The following is a 15935-nucleotide window of genomic DNA, read 5'->3' on the forward strand; positions in this document are numbered from 1 at the left end:
TGTTCCTGCCTGGAGAATCCCAGGGACGGGGGAGCCTGGTGGGCTGCGTCTGTGGGGTCGCACAGAGTCGGACACGACTGAAGCGACTCAGCAGCAGCAGCTCTCATCACACTTTTTTTTTTTTTTAATTTTTACCGACTGAGTTCATACTGTAAGTCACTCATGTGGTCCTCTCCTTCTCCTGGCCTCACCTCCCTAGATCTTGCTTCTCTTTTCACACCTGGGACAAAGAAGCCTTTCCATCAACCCTCCTGGACTATCCCGGCCCCCTCTGACCTCCCGCTTTTGCGGTCCTGTGAGGTTTCAATCAGGGCCGCTCAGTAGCACTTCCACTGTCCTTCTGTTCCTTCCTGTGCGCATGGCTGGGCCACTCGGGAGAGACGGCATTCACGGCGCGGGGAAACCCCGTCTTCTCAGCAGCTCCTCGGAACCAAGGCCGATGTCACGGTTCTCGCCTGCCCCTTGAGGCCTCTGCCTCTGCCTCCGCTCAGTCAGTGCCGTCGGTGGCCGCCACGGGAGGGCGCTCTCGAGTCTGGGGTGGGGGCGTGGATCCCTGTGCCGCCATTGCTAAGAGGACCCGTGCCGGGAGCTCTTTCCAGCTTGGCTTTTTTAAAGGCAGCATTGTCTACTTTTAAATTAAATTCTGAAATTTTCTGCATCTTTTATTTATTTAAATTTTATTTTTACTAGTGTCAAAGGAAAACATTTTCTTTAATTTATAAAGTAACATACCTTTTATTTGTTCTGTAAATGGTATTAATAGCTGAAACACTATAATCAAATCCATTTAGCAGTAAACTTCCTAACCAGAAAGTATCTCACACATGTTTATTGTCTCTTTTAATTAACTCTCTGCCTGAACACTTTGTAAATGGAAAAGTTTCCTCTTGGCAGTGGAGTCCACTCCCTGACTTGTTTTCAGCCAGCACTGTAATTTTTCTGTAGCCATCTCCTGTCATTTCTTTCCCAGTCATTTCCAGCCTGGAGTGACAGTTATGTCCTCTTCGCGGTTTAAAACATTGCTTCTTTTTATTTCATTTTAGGTCTCCCCTTCCTCCTCAGCCATTATCTGTCTATCTGCCGGTCTGTCCATCTGTCCTACCCTAGAATTTCTGTTTCTCTATTTTCTCGTTAAAAGCATGTTCAACATTATACTGATGTCAAAATGCACTTTATTTCAACCACAAATTGAATATATTTTGTCTTTTCTGGAAAAGCTTGTAAAGCTTTTCATTGGAAGCCTTTGGGAACTAGAAGTAAAGACTCTCCCACGTCACAGTGTTGTGCCTCAGAGTTTGTACCAAAGCACAAATTGGGGTCTTATTTTTGAAGGGATGTTGAAGCAGCTCCTGACAGCCAGCTCTCTTCCTGCTCAGACAGTAAATATTGACCATCTCAGATGTAGATATCAATGTACCCTTTGGATTATAAATGTATCATTTGTATTACTTTATGTTTTATAATAGTTTTTAAATCTGTATTTCATTAACATAGGTTGATATACCAGAATAACATATTGTCTTGTTTTTTATTTACATTTTTTAATAAAACAGACTTTATTTTTTAGAGGCTTTTTCAGCCTGCTGCAAAATTGAGTGGAAAGTACAGAGAGCGTCCCATACACACTCACCCTCCGGCCCACAGAGCCCACCGTGTGGCCCGCATCCCTCACCAGAGCACACATCACCAACGCCCAAACGCCGGTCTTTACCCTTAGGCCCTTCTCGGGCTGGACTTTCAGTGGGTGTGGCCACCACTGTAGCGGGATGCAGAGTACTTCCCTGCCCTGAAGGCCCTCCCTGCTCCACAGGTTCAGCCCCGTCTCTCTTCTAAGCCAGGACCCCACTGGGGAGGTGGAGAGGCCAGGGGTGGAAGAGTACTGGGCGCTCAGTCCCTGGGGGAAAGGGTCTCCGTGGTTTCCTCCCCTGCGCCCAGCAGGAGGTCCTGGCAGAGGCATCTGCAGAGGCCCACTGCTCAGCGCCTCCGCTGCGGAGACCCAGCGGAAGTGCGCGGAAGGCCAGCACCAGAGCGTTGGCTTGGGACCGCGACCGCAGCGCCTCGGGGAGTCCAGGTCACCAGCTCGGCCCCAGGCCGCTGTGGGGAGGGCAGTTTGCCCAGGAGGCCTGTCAGCAGAAGCCTTTGCTTTTAGGCTTCTTCAGAGAAAAAGAACCAGTAGAATATATATATATATATGAGAGAGAGAGAGATAAGAGGAGACTCCTTACAGGAGTTGGCGGACACAGTTATAGAGGCCTGGAAGCCCCACAATCTGCCGCCTGCGAGCTGGGAACCAGGAAAGCCAGTGGTATAATTCAGCCCAATCTGAAGGCCTGAGAAGCAGGCGGCTGGTGGTGTAAGTGCCAGGATTCCAAGGCCTGAGATCCCGGAGCTCCAGTATCGCAGGCAGGAGAAATGGACCTCCCAGCTCCAGGAGAGAAGGAGCCCACCTTCTTTGCTTGTCGTTCCATCAGGCTTCCTGCACACAGGATGATACCCCCTCCCTGCTGACGCTGGATCTTTTCACTCGGTCCGCTGAGTCCAGGACTCGTCTCTCCCAGCCGCACACTCAAGGGCACACCCAGAAATAACGTTTTACCGGGTGTCTGGGCATGCTTTAGGCCAGTCAGGTTGGAAACACAAAGTTAACTGTCCTGCCCTTCTCCTTGCTGGAAAACACACAGCTGTCTTGCAGAATGGCTGTGCCACTTCGCATCCCCAACAGCAAGGCAGGAGAATCTTGTTCTGCGTCGATCCCGGCATCGATGGCGTCAGTGTTTTGGATTTGGGGCATTCTCCTGTGTCAGCTGTCTTTTTAATGTTTATTTTTTGCCTCAAAATCATCTGTACAGCTCTAGGAATAGAGATATGAAGGGAGAATTAATTTCCTAGTCAAATTCTATTCCATGTTCAAAATTAATAGTTGATACCCCATTCTGGCCTTCTATGAAACTAATACCTTCCACGTACTTACTCCTGTTCCACAGTTTTCTCTTGCCCTAGAAAGCAATGTGACGATGGATTAGGGCACCTTTTATGGGCGAAGCCAGCAGAATTGCATGCATCGCTGGACTCTTACCCAGAACTGCTCAAGCTTCCGTGTCCCTTTGTTGCTACCAAAGGAGAATGTACACAGTCCTGCAGGGTGACGGGGGCCGTGCTCGCTGGCACGGAGGGAGAGGAAGATGGTGATCTCTGCCTCCCAGCTGCTTAGTTCCCCATCTCTCCGTGCAGGTGCCTCCCCACCTAGATTCTTCTTTTCCTTCAGTTCGCGTGCCCAGGTGCTCCGTAGAAGTGTCTTTAAAATGACAAGGGTATCGGACATGAGATGTTATGTTAAGATCCTGCATTTGCCGCCTTTGCTCCTGAGACCCTATTGAAATAGCATAAACCCATAGGATGCAGAGAATTGGGAAGAAAACTATGGCGGTTTTGGAAGCAGGGAAACAGATGGGTGAGTTATAACTGACTTAGCATGTCCAGGAAAGTGAAATTCAAAATTGATCATGGAGAAAGCCAGGAAATAACCCGTAAAATTTCCAAAAGTGTGGAAATTGGCAGTGCTAGGTACTTCTGGAAGTTGGTAGGAGGAGGGAAAGAGTTAAGACTGAAAAATGGGAACTGGTGCAAATCGCCAGCCTTCAGGATTTGCCCTCTGTGGACAGTGTAGTGAAGGGGGTCTGAGCCAGGGCCCCGGGGAACTTCAGTGACCTTGAACCGCTGGCCTTCTTTCTCAGGACATTGAAGCTAGTTTGTCTCCCTCTAGGAAGAGTTTGGGAGAATGTTCTCTGAAGGAATCTGGTTAGCACAAAAGAAGAGGCTCAGGGATGGCCAGAGTGACCTTGGTCAACCCTCAGCATTCACAGACCCACCCACCCATGCACACACAGCTGGCTTCAAGACACCTTTATACTTTCCCACTCCTATAGGGGAGCAGGGAGACCCAAACACCACGCATTTGAGGAGAGCATCAAAATGAAAGCAGAGATCTAAAAAACACAGGCAAGAAAAGACCAATTTGGAGGCCACAGAGCCTTTGCGGCGGGGAGAACACTTCTCAGAGATCTAGGAAATACATAATTCAAAGGAAAATTAATTAAAAAGTAAAATATCATAAAAATAGGTGTCTGGAATATAAAAGTGGAAAAGTGTCTCAGAAAGAAGCACAGGAAACAGAAAATAAAGAAACTTGAGAGGACCAGGCCAAGAGATCCAACATCTAGCTAAGATGTTTCTTAAAAAAAAAAAAGGATGGAATAACAAACTCAAAATGAAGAGTAGAAGGGAGAAAGTCAGCAAAAATACAAAGAGAACTTTCTAGTTGAACAAAAAGAACATGAGTTTCTAGATTGAAAGGGCCCATTACATATGAAAACAGATGCAAACCAAGGTATTAATCATCAGTTTACAGAGCAAGATGTTGGGGAGAAGAGAACGCAGATCTCAGAAGGAATTAGGAATTGAAATGGTTTGAGGTTTTCCAGCTGGAAACCGAGAAACTCTAAAGCAGTGGTACCAATATCCTGAGGGAAGAATATTCCCAACCTAGAGAATTCTACCTAACCAGACTGTTAACTAAAGTCCGAATCTTTCAAACAGAGGTTTTAAAAAATTCATCTCGGGAGCATAGAGCTTTTGGAGGGATGTGCTCCAGCAAACTGAGGGCGTGGAGCAAGAAAGACGTGGCTCAGGGCTCAGGGCTCTGGGAGCAGGGACACTGCACAGGCAGGAGGTGAAGGGCGTCCTCAGAGGGGCAGACCGGGGCCTCGCGAGCAGCCTCCTCAGGAGAAAAGCCAGACTGCCAGGACAGGGGAGGCGTATGTGACTGCGGCAGCACTGAGTTCATCTTAAGTGTGTACGTGACTGTATACCGTCGGTCACAAGTGACGTCCGGCCGCTGGGAGCAGTGAGAACCCTATAGCAAAGTGAAGGGCCAAGCCCCCCGCGAAGGGCACGCCCGTGCAGCTTCAGCTGCTTGTTGCCACGTGGGAAGGCTAGACGAGGGTTACCAGCTCCTAAGATTTTTATGAAATCCACATTTTCCTGAGGAGCATTCTCATTTTTAAATACCAGGAACTGATCAAAAAAATTTTAAATACTGCAAGTTAAACAGTTCTCCAGCTGGATTTAGCTCCAAGCTGCCAGACTGCAGCCTCTTTCATTCTAGAAGTTTCTGTGGTTTCCATCACAGTGAGTTTGTGAGGACAGAAGCCTCCAGACTTTCCAACTTGTTGACTAGCACAACCGACAGACTCCCTAGAGTACGGTGACTGTCCGCCTCAGACATGGCGGCTGCCTGATTCTGTGTCCACAGGGATGGAGAGGCCTCACAGACATTCTGCTACCCAGCGTTTATCCAGCAGCCCAGGCTTCCCTGGTGGCTCAGACAGTAAGGAATCCGCCTGTGGTGCGGGAGACCAGGGATCGATCCCTGGGTCTGGAAGATGCTCTGGAGAAGGGCATGGCAACCCACTCCAGTACCACGGACAGAGGAGCCTGGCTGCAGTCCATGGGATCGCAAAGTGTCGGACATGACTGACTCTGTTCAGTTCAGTCGCTCAGTCGTATCCAACTCTTTGCGACCCCATGGACTGCAGCACACCAGGCTTCCCTGTCCATCACCAACTGCCGGAGTTTACTCAGACTCACGTCCATCGAGTTGGTGATGCCATCCAACCATCTCATCCTCTGTCATCCCTTTCCTCCCTCCTTCAATCTTTCCCAGCATCAGGGTCTTTTCCAGTGAGTCAGTTCTTCCCATCAGGTGGCCAAAGTATTGGAGTTTCAGCTTCAGCATCAGTCCTTCCAATGAACACTCAGGACTGATCTCCTTCAGAATGGACTGGTTGGATCTCCTTGCAGTCCAAGGGACTCTCAAGAGTCTTCTCCAACACCACAGTTCAAAAGCATCAATTCTTCAGCGCTCAGCTTTCTTTATAGTCCAACTCTCACATCCATACATGACCACAGGAAAAACCATAGCCTTGACTAGACAGACTGAGTGATTAAGCACACAGATATATACATAACAAAGCAAACGTAAAGGCAGGCAGTTATAAACTACAGGAAAGAAAAGCGGCTATAGAAGAAAGAAGAGTAATTACAATATACTATAAAAATGTAAACAAAAAATTGTTCTAACCAAAAACTTAGATATAACTTCATGAGGGTGAGATGAGTAATGTGGGTATGGGTGGAGGATTTAGTTTCAGGGCTGGGGTGTAGTTGCACATGGCAAGTTGCCAGGCACATTATTTGTGCTTATGACTTAAAAAAAATTAGAAATAGTAGTTCTTAGCCCATCTTGTTACCTTGGGAAGGTATATCTAAATATGAAATTAAATAATTTGAATATCTTTCACTTCAAAATTTTTCAGTTATAAGTACAGTTAACTTCGACTTATATGTAAGTTAACGGTCCCGATTATTTTTTTGTTTGTTACTATGGAGAAACTATTTAAACCAGCTCCCATAGAACCATTCCAGAATAGTTGTAGGCCATTTAAAGGTAGAGGCAGCCAAGTCAGTTCTGCTTCAGGTGAAAATTAAAAGTGAAAGTTGCTCAATTGTGTCTGACTTTTTGAGACCCCATGGACTGACTATACAGTCCATGGAATTCTCCATGCCAGGATACTGGAGTGGGTAGCCTTTCCCTTCTCTAGGGGATCTTCCCAAGCCAAGGTTCAAACCCAGGTCTCTCTCATCGCAGGCAGGTTTTTTACCAGCTGAGTCACAAGGGAAGCCCGAGAATACTGGAGTGGGTAGCCTATCCCTTTTCCAGGGGATCTTCTCAACCCAGGAATTGAACCGGGGTCTCCTGCATTGCAGGCGGATTCTTTACCAGCTGAGCCACCAGGGTGAAGGAAGCCCTGTTTGTTTAGCAACAGACAAGCCAGGTGGGGAAGCACACGACCTCACATCCCTGCCATTCTGTTGGAAGCCCTGCAGGTAGGGTAAGCACTGTTTATACAGAGAGGGATACAGGTTTAGTGAAGTTAGGCTGCTTGCCTGGATTCACACACAGTAAATGACCAGCCACCCTTCTGGTGCAGCTCTAATGTAGATCATCCAATTTCAGATTCCATAGGTTTTCTGAGATGCCACTCACCTTTGTCTCAGCACTCTGTAAGGAAGCGCTTCGGTGTGTGGCTTCGGGCCTTTTTCTTAAAGCATGTGCATCCTTGCGTGCATGTGCAAACATTTAGAGAACGTTAGCACCTGTCCTTCCGAAACTTTCAAAAACCTGCAGAAGAGGGAATGCTCCCAAGCTCACTCTATGAGACCACCCTCACCTTGACACCAGAACCAGAGAAAGGTCCCACCAAAAGCTACAAGCCAATATCACTGATGAACACAGAGGCAAGAATGTGCAACAGAGCCTCGGCAGACCAATCTAACAGTGAGTTAGAAGGACCGTGCCCCAGGATCAAAAGGGATTTATCCCAGGGAGACAAGGATTTTCCAATATCTGAAAATCAGTCCATGCAGTATATACCACATCCATGAATTGAAGAGTAAAAAGCACGTGATCATCTCAGGAAAGCACATACGCCCTTGGCTGCGATCACGGGGACGCAGCAAAGCTTAGTCTTTCTTTCTTTTTCGTTCTTTGGCTTGTGCCGTTGTCCTGCTCTGGCTGAATTAACCCTGGAGAAGGAACACTGTGCTGGGTGAGGGTAAGAAAAAGTTTACTATAAAGATCAAAACTAAATTTTCATCCTATCAGATTTCTACTATTCATGCTAAAAGCTTGCATTTTTCTCTTTTACATATGCTAAATTGGCTTCAGTTATTCAACACTTCTGGCACATAATCACGAACGAAAAATGCTCTGGAAATACAAATTTTCATTAGTAAATTGGAGATGTCATTATCTGAAAGCAGGGGCCAAGAGGGAGGGGAAACTTATCTCTGCCCATTTGGGTTTTACTCTGGGATTCTTTTAACGAAAGTTAACAGACAGACAAGAAAGTTGATTAACGCATATAGCTTACATGTATACAGGAGATACCCAGGGGATAATGAGCGACCCTCAAAGAGATGGCTTTGGATTTCAGGATTAAATACCAATTTAATAGAGATGGGAGAGGGGAGTGTAGCCCTCTTAGGGGAGAGTAAATGGATTTTAGGACAGATGAAGGGACCCTGAGAAAAATAAATCGAAGGTATCTTTGTGACAAAGTTTGTCTGGAGGCACTTGTGACAGCTGAGTTCCTTTTCGAACATTTATGGCAGTTAGTGTAAGAGGAGTTCAGAGAAAGCTTCTTCCTGCACTTGCTGATTCCAACTGCCTACAGCTCAAAATAATCAATGTACCAGAGTGGCCTACTGTGGGGCGGCACGTCCTGAACTACCTACAGCCATACTTCAGGGTAGCGTGTTCTGCCACCTTTCAAGAGTTCAGACTCACTCTCCACCATGTCTCTAGTGCTGCTGCCCGGGCCGGGAGTTAGTAACTGCTGAGGACCTGAGGAAGCATTGGTTACATTCAGTGGTGGATGGGTGGGTGGATGGATGGGAGGAATGGGAGGAAGAGCCTTAGTGCCCTCATTTGTTATGCAAGAAGAACGTTAATATGTTATTTAGCACCCTTATTTTATAAAGTGTATTTGTATTTTTAAAACATATTGTATAACTTCTCATAGTTTCAAAAGTTTTCTCAAGTTGTAAGAACATAGGACTGTTGCCCTGGTTCCTCCAAACGAGTGCCTGTGTCAAGATGCTTTACAGACTGGGTCATGCTGATCTTCCAAGCTATTTATACTTCCTGTGGGCTTCCCTGGTAGCCCAGCTGGTAAAGAATCTGCCTGCAATGCAGGAAACCCCAATTTGATTCCTGGGTTGGGAAGATCCCATGGAAAAAGGATAGACTACCCAGGATTCTAAAGGATAGACTCCAGTATTCCTGGGCTTCCCTGGTGGCTCAGATGGTAAAGAATCCGCCTGCCATGCGGGAGACCTGGGTTCGATCCCTGGGTTGGAAAGATCCTCTAGAGAAGGGAAAGGCTACCCACTGTAGTGTTTTTGCCTGGAGAATCCCGTGAAGAGAGGAGCCTGGTGGGCTGCAGACCACCAGGTCGCAAAGAGTTGGACATGACTGAGCGACTAAGCACAGCACTGCACACAAGAGTACTAATGTCAGGTGACTTTTCTGTTTTCAGTGATTATTTGCATCAGTTGTCATTTGATTTTCAAAACAATGGCCTTTCAAAATAAAACCCTGACTCTTCCACTAGACTTTTGAATTGCAAATCCTGGCTCAGCACCAAATCACCCGTGTGATCGAGACAGGTGATTTAACCTCTCCAAGGATCAGTTCCCTCATCTGTAGACAGAGATAATAACTGTACCCTGGGCGTTAGATTGCCGTGGGAATCACATACAGGTGAGGTTTTTGGAATAGAGCCTAATGAAGAAGGCATCAGCAGGCCACTTTTGCCTTAGAGGTGATGGCAGTCACAGCTCCCTGCGTTAGGCATCGGCCCTGCTGTGCTTTCGCTTTCTTCAAGGGGAGGACGGCGTTTTTTTCCTCTCTGCTTCCCCTCCCAACATAGGGCCAGTCATGGATGAGGTACTCAACAGATGACTGTTGGAATGAGTGAGGTAGGCAGGTAAATTTCTTTTAAATCAGAAAGTTGTTCTCTAAATGACTAAACTTGAGCTCAGAGAGGTTGCTCGCAGCAACTTTTGAGCAGCTGCTATAAATCAGTCGTTTAGATTATGTCATTTACTCTCCAGGCAGTGTTACCGGAGGTCCCAAGAGGAGAGCCCCCTCTTTGAATCCTGAGCCCAGAACCATTTCCATTAAACTCTCCTGCCTGTCTCACAAAATACACAAGAATTCTTCTAGTGTCAGTGACTAATATATAATCATTATAGCATTTGGGAAAATAATTTTATATGAATTATAAAACGAATCGATTATCCAAGTTTTATTTGTTTGATCACAAAAAAAAAACTATACGTGAAAATGTTACACTATTCTAAATATCCTAGGTTTTTGAATTCTAAGTATGAATATGATAAAATGAACAACTAAGGAAAGAATAGTCTGAACAGATACAGAAAGGGTAGGATAAGTGAGTACTTTACAAATGAAAGCAGATGTATGAAATTACAAGCTGTCAGGTCAGCAGTGGAGATGAAGATGATAAAGTGGTTCCTCCCATATATTATAATTATTCATTTTGCCCGGCCCTGTCTCCTTTCTCCGTAATGCTCATGGAGCGGGGGAGGGGTGGGAAGCTGTCTCAAGGAATGATGTTTCCCACAGAAAAAGGGAGAAAGGGAGTCTAGGAACCAAGGCTATTTCTGATCATAAAACATCGTTCTGTGACTTGTATTGTTTCTGGTGAATTACAGTTGTTTTCCTGTGGAATATTTTTCAACTAACCATTCTGATTAATAAAAAGGATTCAGTTGCAACCACAGGAAGTTGCAGCTGTAAAGTTTGTTCACAGTCCTGCTGCGGAGGCCGTCAGCCTGGCTCCCGAAACCAGCGTCGCCGACGGGCACAGCGGTGACGGCAGTGGCAGATGGGCGGCCAAGGAATGGAGTGGTTCACACAGACCAGCCGGAAAAGGCTGCTTGATAACGCGGCCATAGTTAGGCTGGTTTGGGGGAAAAGCCTGAATGTCGGTCTAAGGAACAGAGGCTTCTTTCTCCATGATGATTTTGACACTTTTCCTCCAAAAAAATGCTGCATAGATAGCTTTGCTAAATCCCTCGTTACCTTTAGAAAAATAATTTGAAGAAATTATAGTCTCTTTAATTTTGAACTGTGTAGTATTTATATATACAGAAAATAAATGAAATGTATAAGTTGTGAAGTATAATAACCATGATAAATAATATTTTATGGGAATTTTAAACTGGTCCTTTCCCATTCATAAGACTTTTGCTCCTATTTCCAAGCAGCAAAGTAGAGACATTTAAATACAGCCACATAAATGGCAGTAAGCATGCGTGCTCCTCGTCTATGTTGCAGACGCACACACACATCTCGGCTCCTGCAGTCCAGCGCCGCCTCGAGGCTGGGGCCCATGCGCTGGATCGTGCGCGCAGCCGAGTGTGCGGCTTCGGAGGCCGTCCGGCAAGGAGCCCTTCTCCCAGCTTCCCTCTATCCAGATCGGCTGAGTTACTGATTTACCTTCTTTGAACCTAAGTTGTTATTTTGTTTCTCTTACTGGTCCAGATACTTGAAACAGGATTGCCTCTCAATTACTTTTTCCCTTCTATTTAGTGATCTCCAGTAACTACCAGACCTGTCTCGGCCTTCTGATGCATTACCCACTCATCGGGGACGTTCACTCACTGATTCTTAAGGCTCTGTTCCTTCGTGACCCAAAGGTAAGCTTCCCAAGTGGGACGTGCACAGTGTTAAATGGGATGAAAAATTGGCATCTCCTCATGACTAAGGATTCGTAATGTAAAATTTGCCTAATGGCAGATGAATCACCTGCTGAAAGAATTTGCCTGAGTCGTAGGCCAAAACTCCCATGCCTGATGGGCTAGCAGCTCAGCGGGCAAACGGAGGACACTGGCTGAGAGGTGGGAGCATGCTCTGTTGTCACTCAGAAGGGCCTCCTGCCCGCCTGCTCCCTTGGGAGCCCAGGACGTGGCTGAGCACCCACATCTGCTGGGAACCGTACTTGGTGACCATCAGCTTCCTGTACAGGGGCCAAAACTGACCCAGGTAGAGCCTTGAGGACCATATGAAGACCAAGACATTAGAGCTCTAAAAAACCTGTTTTCTAAGAGTTTATAATGTAATACAATACTAAGTTATTTCATATTATGAATGTATATTTATTTTGTGGGTTAAGAGTAACCTAATAAAGGAAAGATCTAAAGAGTATTTAATACTGACTTCTCTATTTGAACTTAAGTCACCAAAATTTTCTTTATACTCCAGAGAAAAAGTGGGTTCTTTTACAACTAATGTTATATTTCTTGAAAATAAGAACATTAAGTGATCTAAAAAAAAAAAAAACAACTGTGAATCCTTGATGCTTCAGAGCCAAACAGAAATACTGGATGGAGCCTGAGAGAGGAAGCGTGGGACAGGAGGCCGCGGGTGCCAGGCAGCCGGTGGTAACCCCACCCTTTGCTCTCTGGCAGGGCCCCTGCAGTCGTACTGGCCGTGGTGCAGCCGTCTCTGAGTCAGTCTGTGTGTGGGTCCACTGCCAGGGCTCTGTCTGATGGATGTGGACCTCCAAGTCCAACGTGATCCTGATTCTGAGAGATTTCTGTTCTTGCCTCAGTTGTTGACTTCAGCCTTTGAGCGTATCTTATATTTATTTTTTGCTTGGTTTTAAATGTTTGTTTTTTTCCTTTTTTTTTTTTCAGAAAATCCATTTTCTCAGAAATGCACAATTTTTATATCATTTCTCCTGCACAGAATTTCATTATGTATCAGAAACATAATCCATCATTTCTCTGATACATAAGGTAGCTTATCTTTTTTCTGGTAAGGTTTAGGATTCAGACTATGAAAAACATAAAGTCCCATATTTTTTATGTGTATGTAGGCTGTAGAAGTATATATTTTTACTATAAATAGCCAGGATTAGTGCCATATCTATAAAGGGAGTAAACAATGAAGTTGCTGGTCAGTGAGGTATCTGAGTTTTGATCTACAGACTTATGGTAAATTCTGTCTGCTCAGCACTGGTAATTATTAGAGTCATACAGAGTGAGACAAAAATTGCTAAAATAGCCATTTGAATTATCCATTTGTGTGATTTGTTTGGTTTAATTGAAAGGAGAAATGAATCTGTTATGTAAACCATCCACCTTAAGTTTTTCCTAGCTAAATATGGTTGTCCTTCCTATGAACCGTTTACACTTAGAGTTGCAGAATTCTGATACTAAATTCATCAGTGTTATTAGCAGAATCTGTGATTTTAGGATGCTTTTGATCTCAAGAAGGTCGTAGAGGGACTTCCTCTTGTGGCCCAGTGGATAAGACTGTGGTCTGGTGCAGGGTGCAGGGTGTTCGGGTTCAGTCCCTACTCAGGGGACTAGATCCGCAGCTAGGGCCCGGAGCAGCCAAACAAATAAGTAAATATTTAAAAAAGAGGAAGGTAGCGTGTGTGTGTGTGTGTGTGTGTGTGTGTGTGTGTGTATGTATGTATATACACACATATATAGAGAGAGAATAATGAAACCAGTTCTACAAGCATTAAATTCTTCTGTAAGGTTTAAGAGGGAAAAAAAATAGCATAAAAAGATATCTGAAAAACAGTATTCCTCACTTTTACATTCAGTAAAAACAATCAAGGTTAAGTGTCCAAAAGTTAGGACCTTAATCCGGTATTTCTGAGACATGAGAAGCTGGGTAGAAAGCAGGAGTCATGTTGAAAAGGCTTTTGAGAACAAGGTCGTGGCGTGGTGACATCTGTAAGGGAAAATAAAGACAGCTGCACCGTTTTAAGGGGGTTCAGATGGCCAGCTCAGCGAGGCGGGAGTTTAGCTAAGTGTATGTAATGCTGACCCACTGCCTTTATCAGTACGTGTCAAATGATAACTGACATCACTCAGCACTAGTGCCGATTGGAGGTCTGTCTCAGTGCGGGGTCCTGGGTCTAGCCAGGAGCCTGAGCTAGGAATCCAGACACTGGTTCAAGTCTTGACTCTCCTACCAAACATCCTGTCATCTGGTGAGATCCACGAGTCCTGAGTCTCCGTCTTCTCTTGTGTTGAATTACTTTGCCTCTGATAACCCACCCAAGCAGAGCAGCCTTTGATCATAAAGAACTGACTTCTAATGATGTAATAAGATTGAAGACACAAGTGGAAAAAAAAAAAGTTTACATATATATTCTAAAACTCCCCAAGCAGATAGGTAGTTCATGTCAATTATGAACTCATAGAGGAGGCCATGGACACTTCAGTTCAGTTCAGTCGTGTCCAACTCCTTTTGACCCCATGAATTACAGCATGCCAGGCCTCCCTGTCGGAGAAGGCAATGGCAACCCACTCCAGTACTCTTGCCTGGAAAATCCCATGGACAGAGGAGCCTCATGGGCTGCAGTCCATGGGGTCGCTAAGAGTCAGACATGACTGAGCATCTTCACTTTCACTTTTCAGTTTCATGCATTGGAGAAGGAAATGGCAACCCACTCCAGTGTTCTTGCCTGGAGAATCCCAGGGACGGGGGAGCCTGGTGGGCTGCTGTCTATGAGGTCGCACAGAGTGGGACACGACTGGAGCGACTTAGCAGCAGCAGGCTTCCCTGTCCATCACCAACTCCCAGAGTTTACCCAAACTAACGTGCATCGAGTCGGTGATGCCATCTCATCCTCTCGTCCCCTTCTCCTCTTGCCCCCAATCCCTCCCAGCATCAGGGTCTTTACCAATGAGTCAACTCTTTGCATGAGGTGGCCAAAGTATTGGGAGTTTCAGCTTCAGCATCAGTCCTTCCAATGAACACCCAGGAACGATCTGCTGGGAGGGAATAAAGAGAGGAGGAAACGTTGTTGCTAGTACCCCACCCCATCCTCTGAAAATCCAGACATCAGAGTGCTTTAAATGTTTCCTGTGTATTAGCAGCAATGAAACACTGAAATCAGAGTGAGTATATCCACACAGGCAGATCTCTGTAAACTAGTGGAAAGAGGTTTGAAGCGCAGGAGTTTGCTCTCCATGTCCCAGCTTCACGAGGCAGTTGTGCTTAGCGCTGCTGACAGACACGGTAAGACAGGAATAAACACGCAGCTCCAGGCCTCCCTGGTTCCTCGTCAGCCTTCAGAGGAGCGCTTCCTCCTCTCACTAGCCCTCAGGCCCAGTGGAGGCTGCTCAGCTGAGGACAGACTGTAGTAGGGCTCGAGACACTGGGCTGTTACTTGTTTTCCATCAGATGTAGGCTTTGCTGGGAAACTACGTCTCATCCTGGCAGACTGAGATGATGGGCCTGGAAACTAACCACAGGCTCAACTCCTCCATGTCTCCAAGCCCTTTGCCATGCTTGGTTTGGTCCTCACTGCAAGCTCCGAGTCGGGCAGAGCGGGTTATCTCTCCTCTTGCTTTTTCAGTGCAGAGGGATTAAGGCCATGTGGCTTTCCCCAGGCCAAGCTGCCTGCAAGCGTGCAAACCAACTAGAGCGGTTCCAGGCCCTGCTTCTGCTCACCCCCTCCTGAGAGTCCGAGCATCTGCTCTCCCTTCCCCAGGAAGCCGTTCCAGGCTCAGATAAGCAGGTGTTTTCCCTTTGAGTGCCCTCAGCACCTTAGTTTAGCGATTTGCTTAATCGCTGAATCATAGGTTAGCGATTTGCTTGTGTCTTTTATCAGTTATCTCTCCTCATGATCCTCTCATTTGATAGCTTTAGCCTTGGTCCTGCAGTGTTGCTCTTAAGAAAACAATGGTAAATTGAATGCTGACTCTAATCTGGGTGGATCACACTCACCTCACCTGTTTTCACCTCCCTTCACCATATCCGCGTTCCACAGAAGCCATGGTCAGTGGTAGATTGGTCAGCTGCCATCTTTATCAAGACCGTGAAGAGACCCTAGAGTTTGAAGGTAAAGGGCATCCAGTTCCTTAGTTTGCTATCAGACAGAATTATTTGAAAACCTGTTACTCCCCTCAAATACCATGGAACAAAGCAGACTCAACATCAATCCAGTCAGTATACTTCACTTAGACTGTGAGAATCCCAGAACTGCAAAGAACCGAGAGAGTCTGACGCACCTCCTCCTCCTGTGTGAGCAAACTGAGGATGAGAGTGTGCGCAAGGCTCTGCCGCTTGTCAGCAGCAGATTGAGGGGCAGAACCCAGGTCTTTCAGCCTCCTTCCCGCCTGAGAGATGTACCTGGTGTTAGTTTTAAAAATGGTAGAGTCTTAGCTACTGATACTTCTCGTATAGATTCTTTTATTTATAGTAGTAGGTATTTATCTGCCCCTGTAGTAAGTGAAACGGACGTGTTTGTAAGTGACCC

At 46.0% G+C, this 15935-nt stretch overlaps 1 protein-coding gene across 4 annotated transcripts in view; it reads left to right on the top strand.

The window, feature by feature from the left end:
* The window catches only part of TBC1D5 (TBC1 domain family member 5), a 585769-nt gene that overhangs the window by 425323 nt on the left and 144511 nt on the right, over nucleotides 1–15935 (top strand). For all 4 annotated transcript variants that reach the window (XM_040263533.1, XM_040263505.1, XM_040263514.1 and 1 more), the window contains one exon: nucleotides 11240–11346. In XM_040263533.1, the coding sequence (XP_040119467.1) occupies nucleotides 11240–11346 (107 nt within the window). The remainder of the gene's footprint in view (nucleotides 1–11239; nucleotides 11347–15935) is intronic.

This window comes from Oryx dammah, unplaced genomic scaffold, assembly GCF_014754425.2.
Source record: "Oryx dammah isolate SB20612 unplaced genomic scaffold, SCBI_Odam_1.1 HiC_scaffold_2, whole genome shotgun sequence".
NCBI lineage: Eukaryota > Metazoa > Chordata > Mammalia > Artiodactyla > Bovidae > Oryx > Oryx dammah.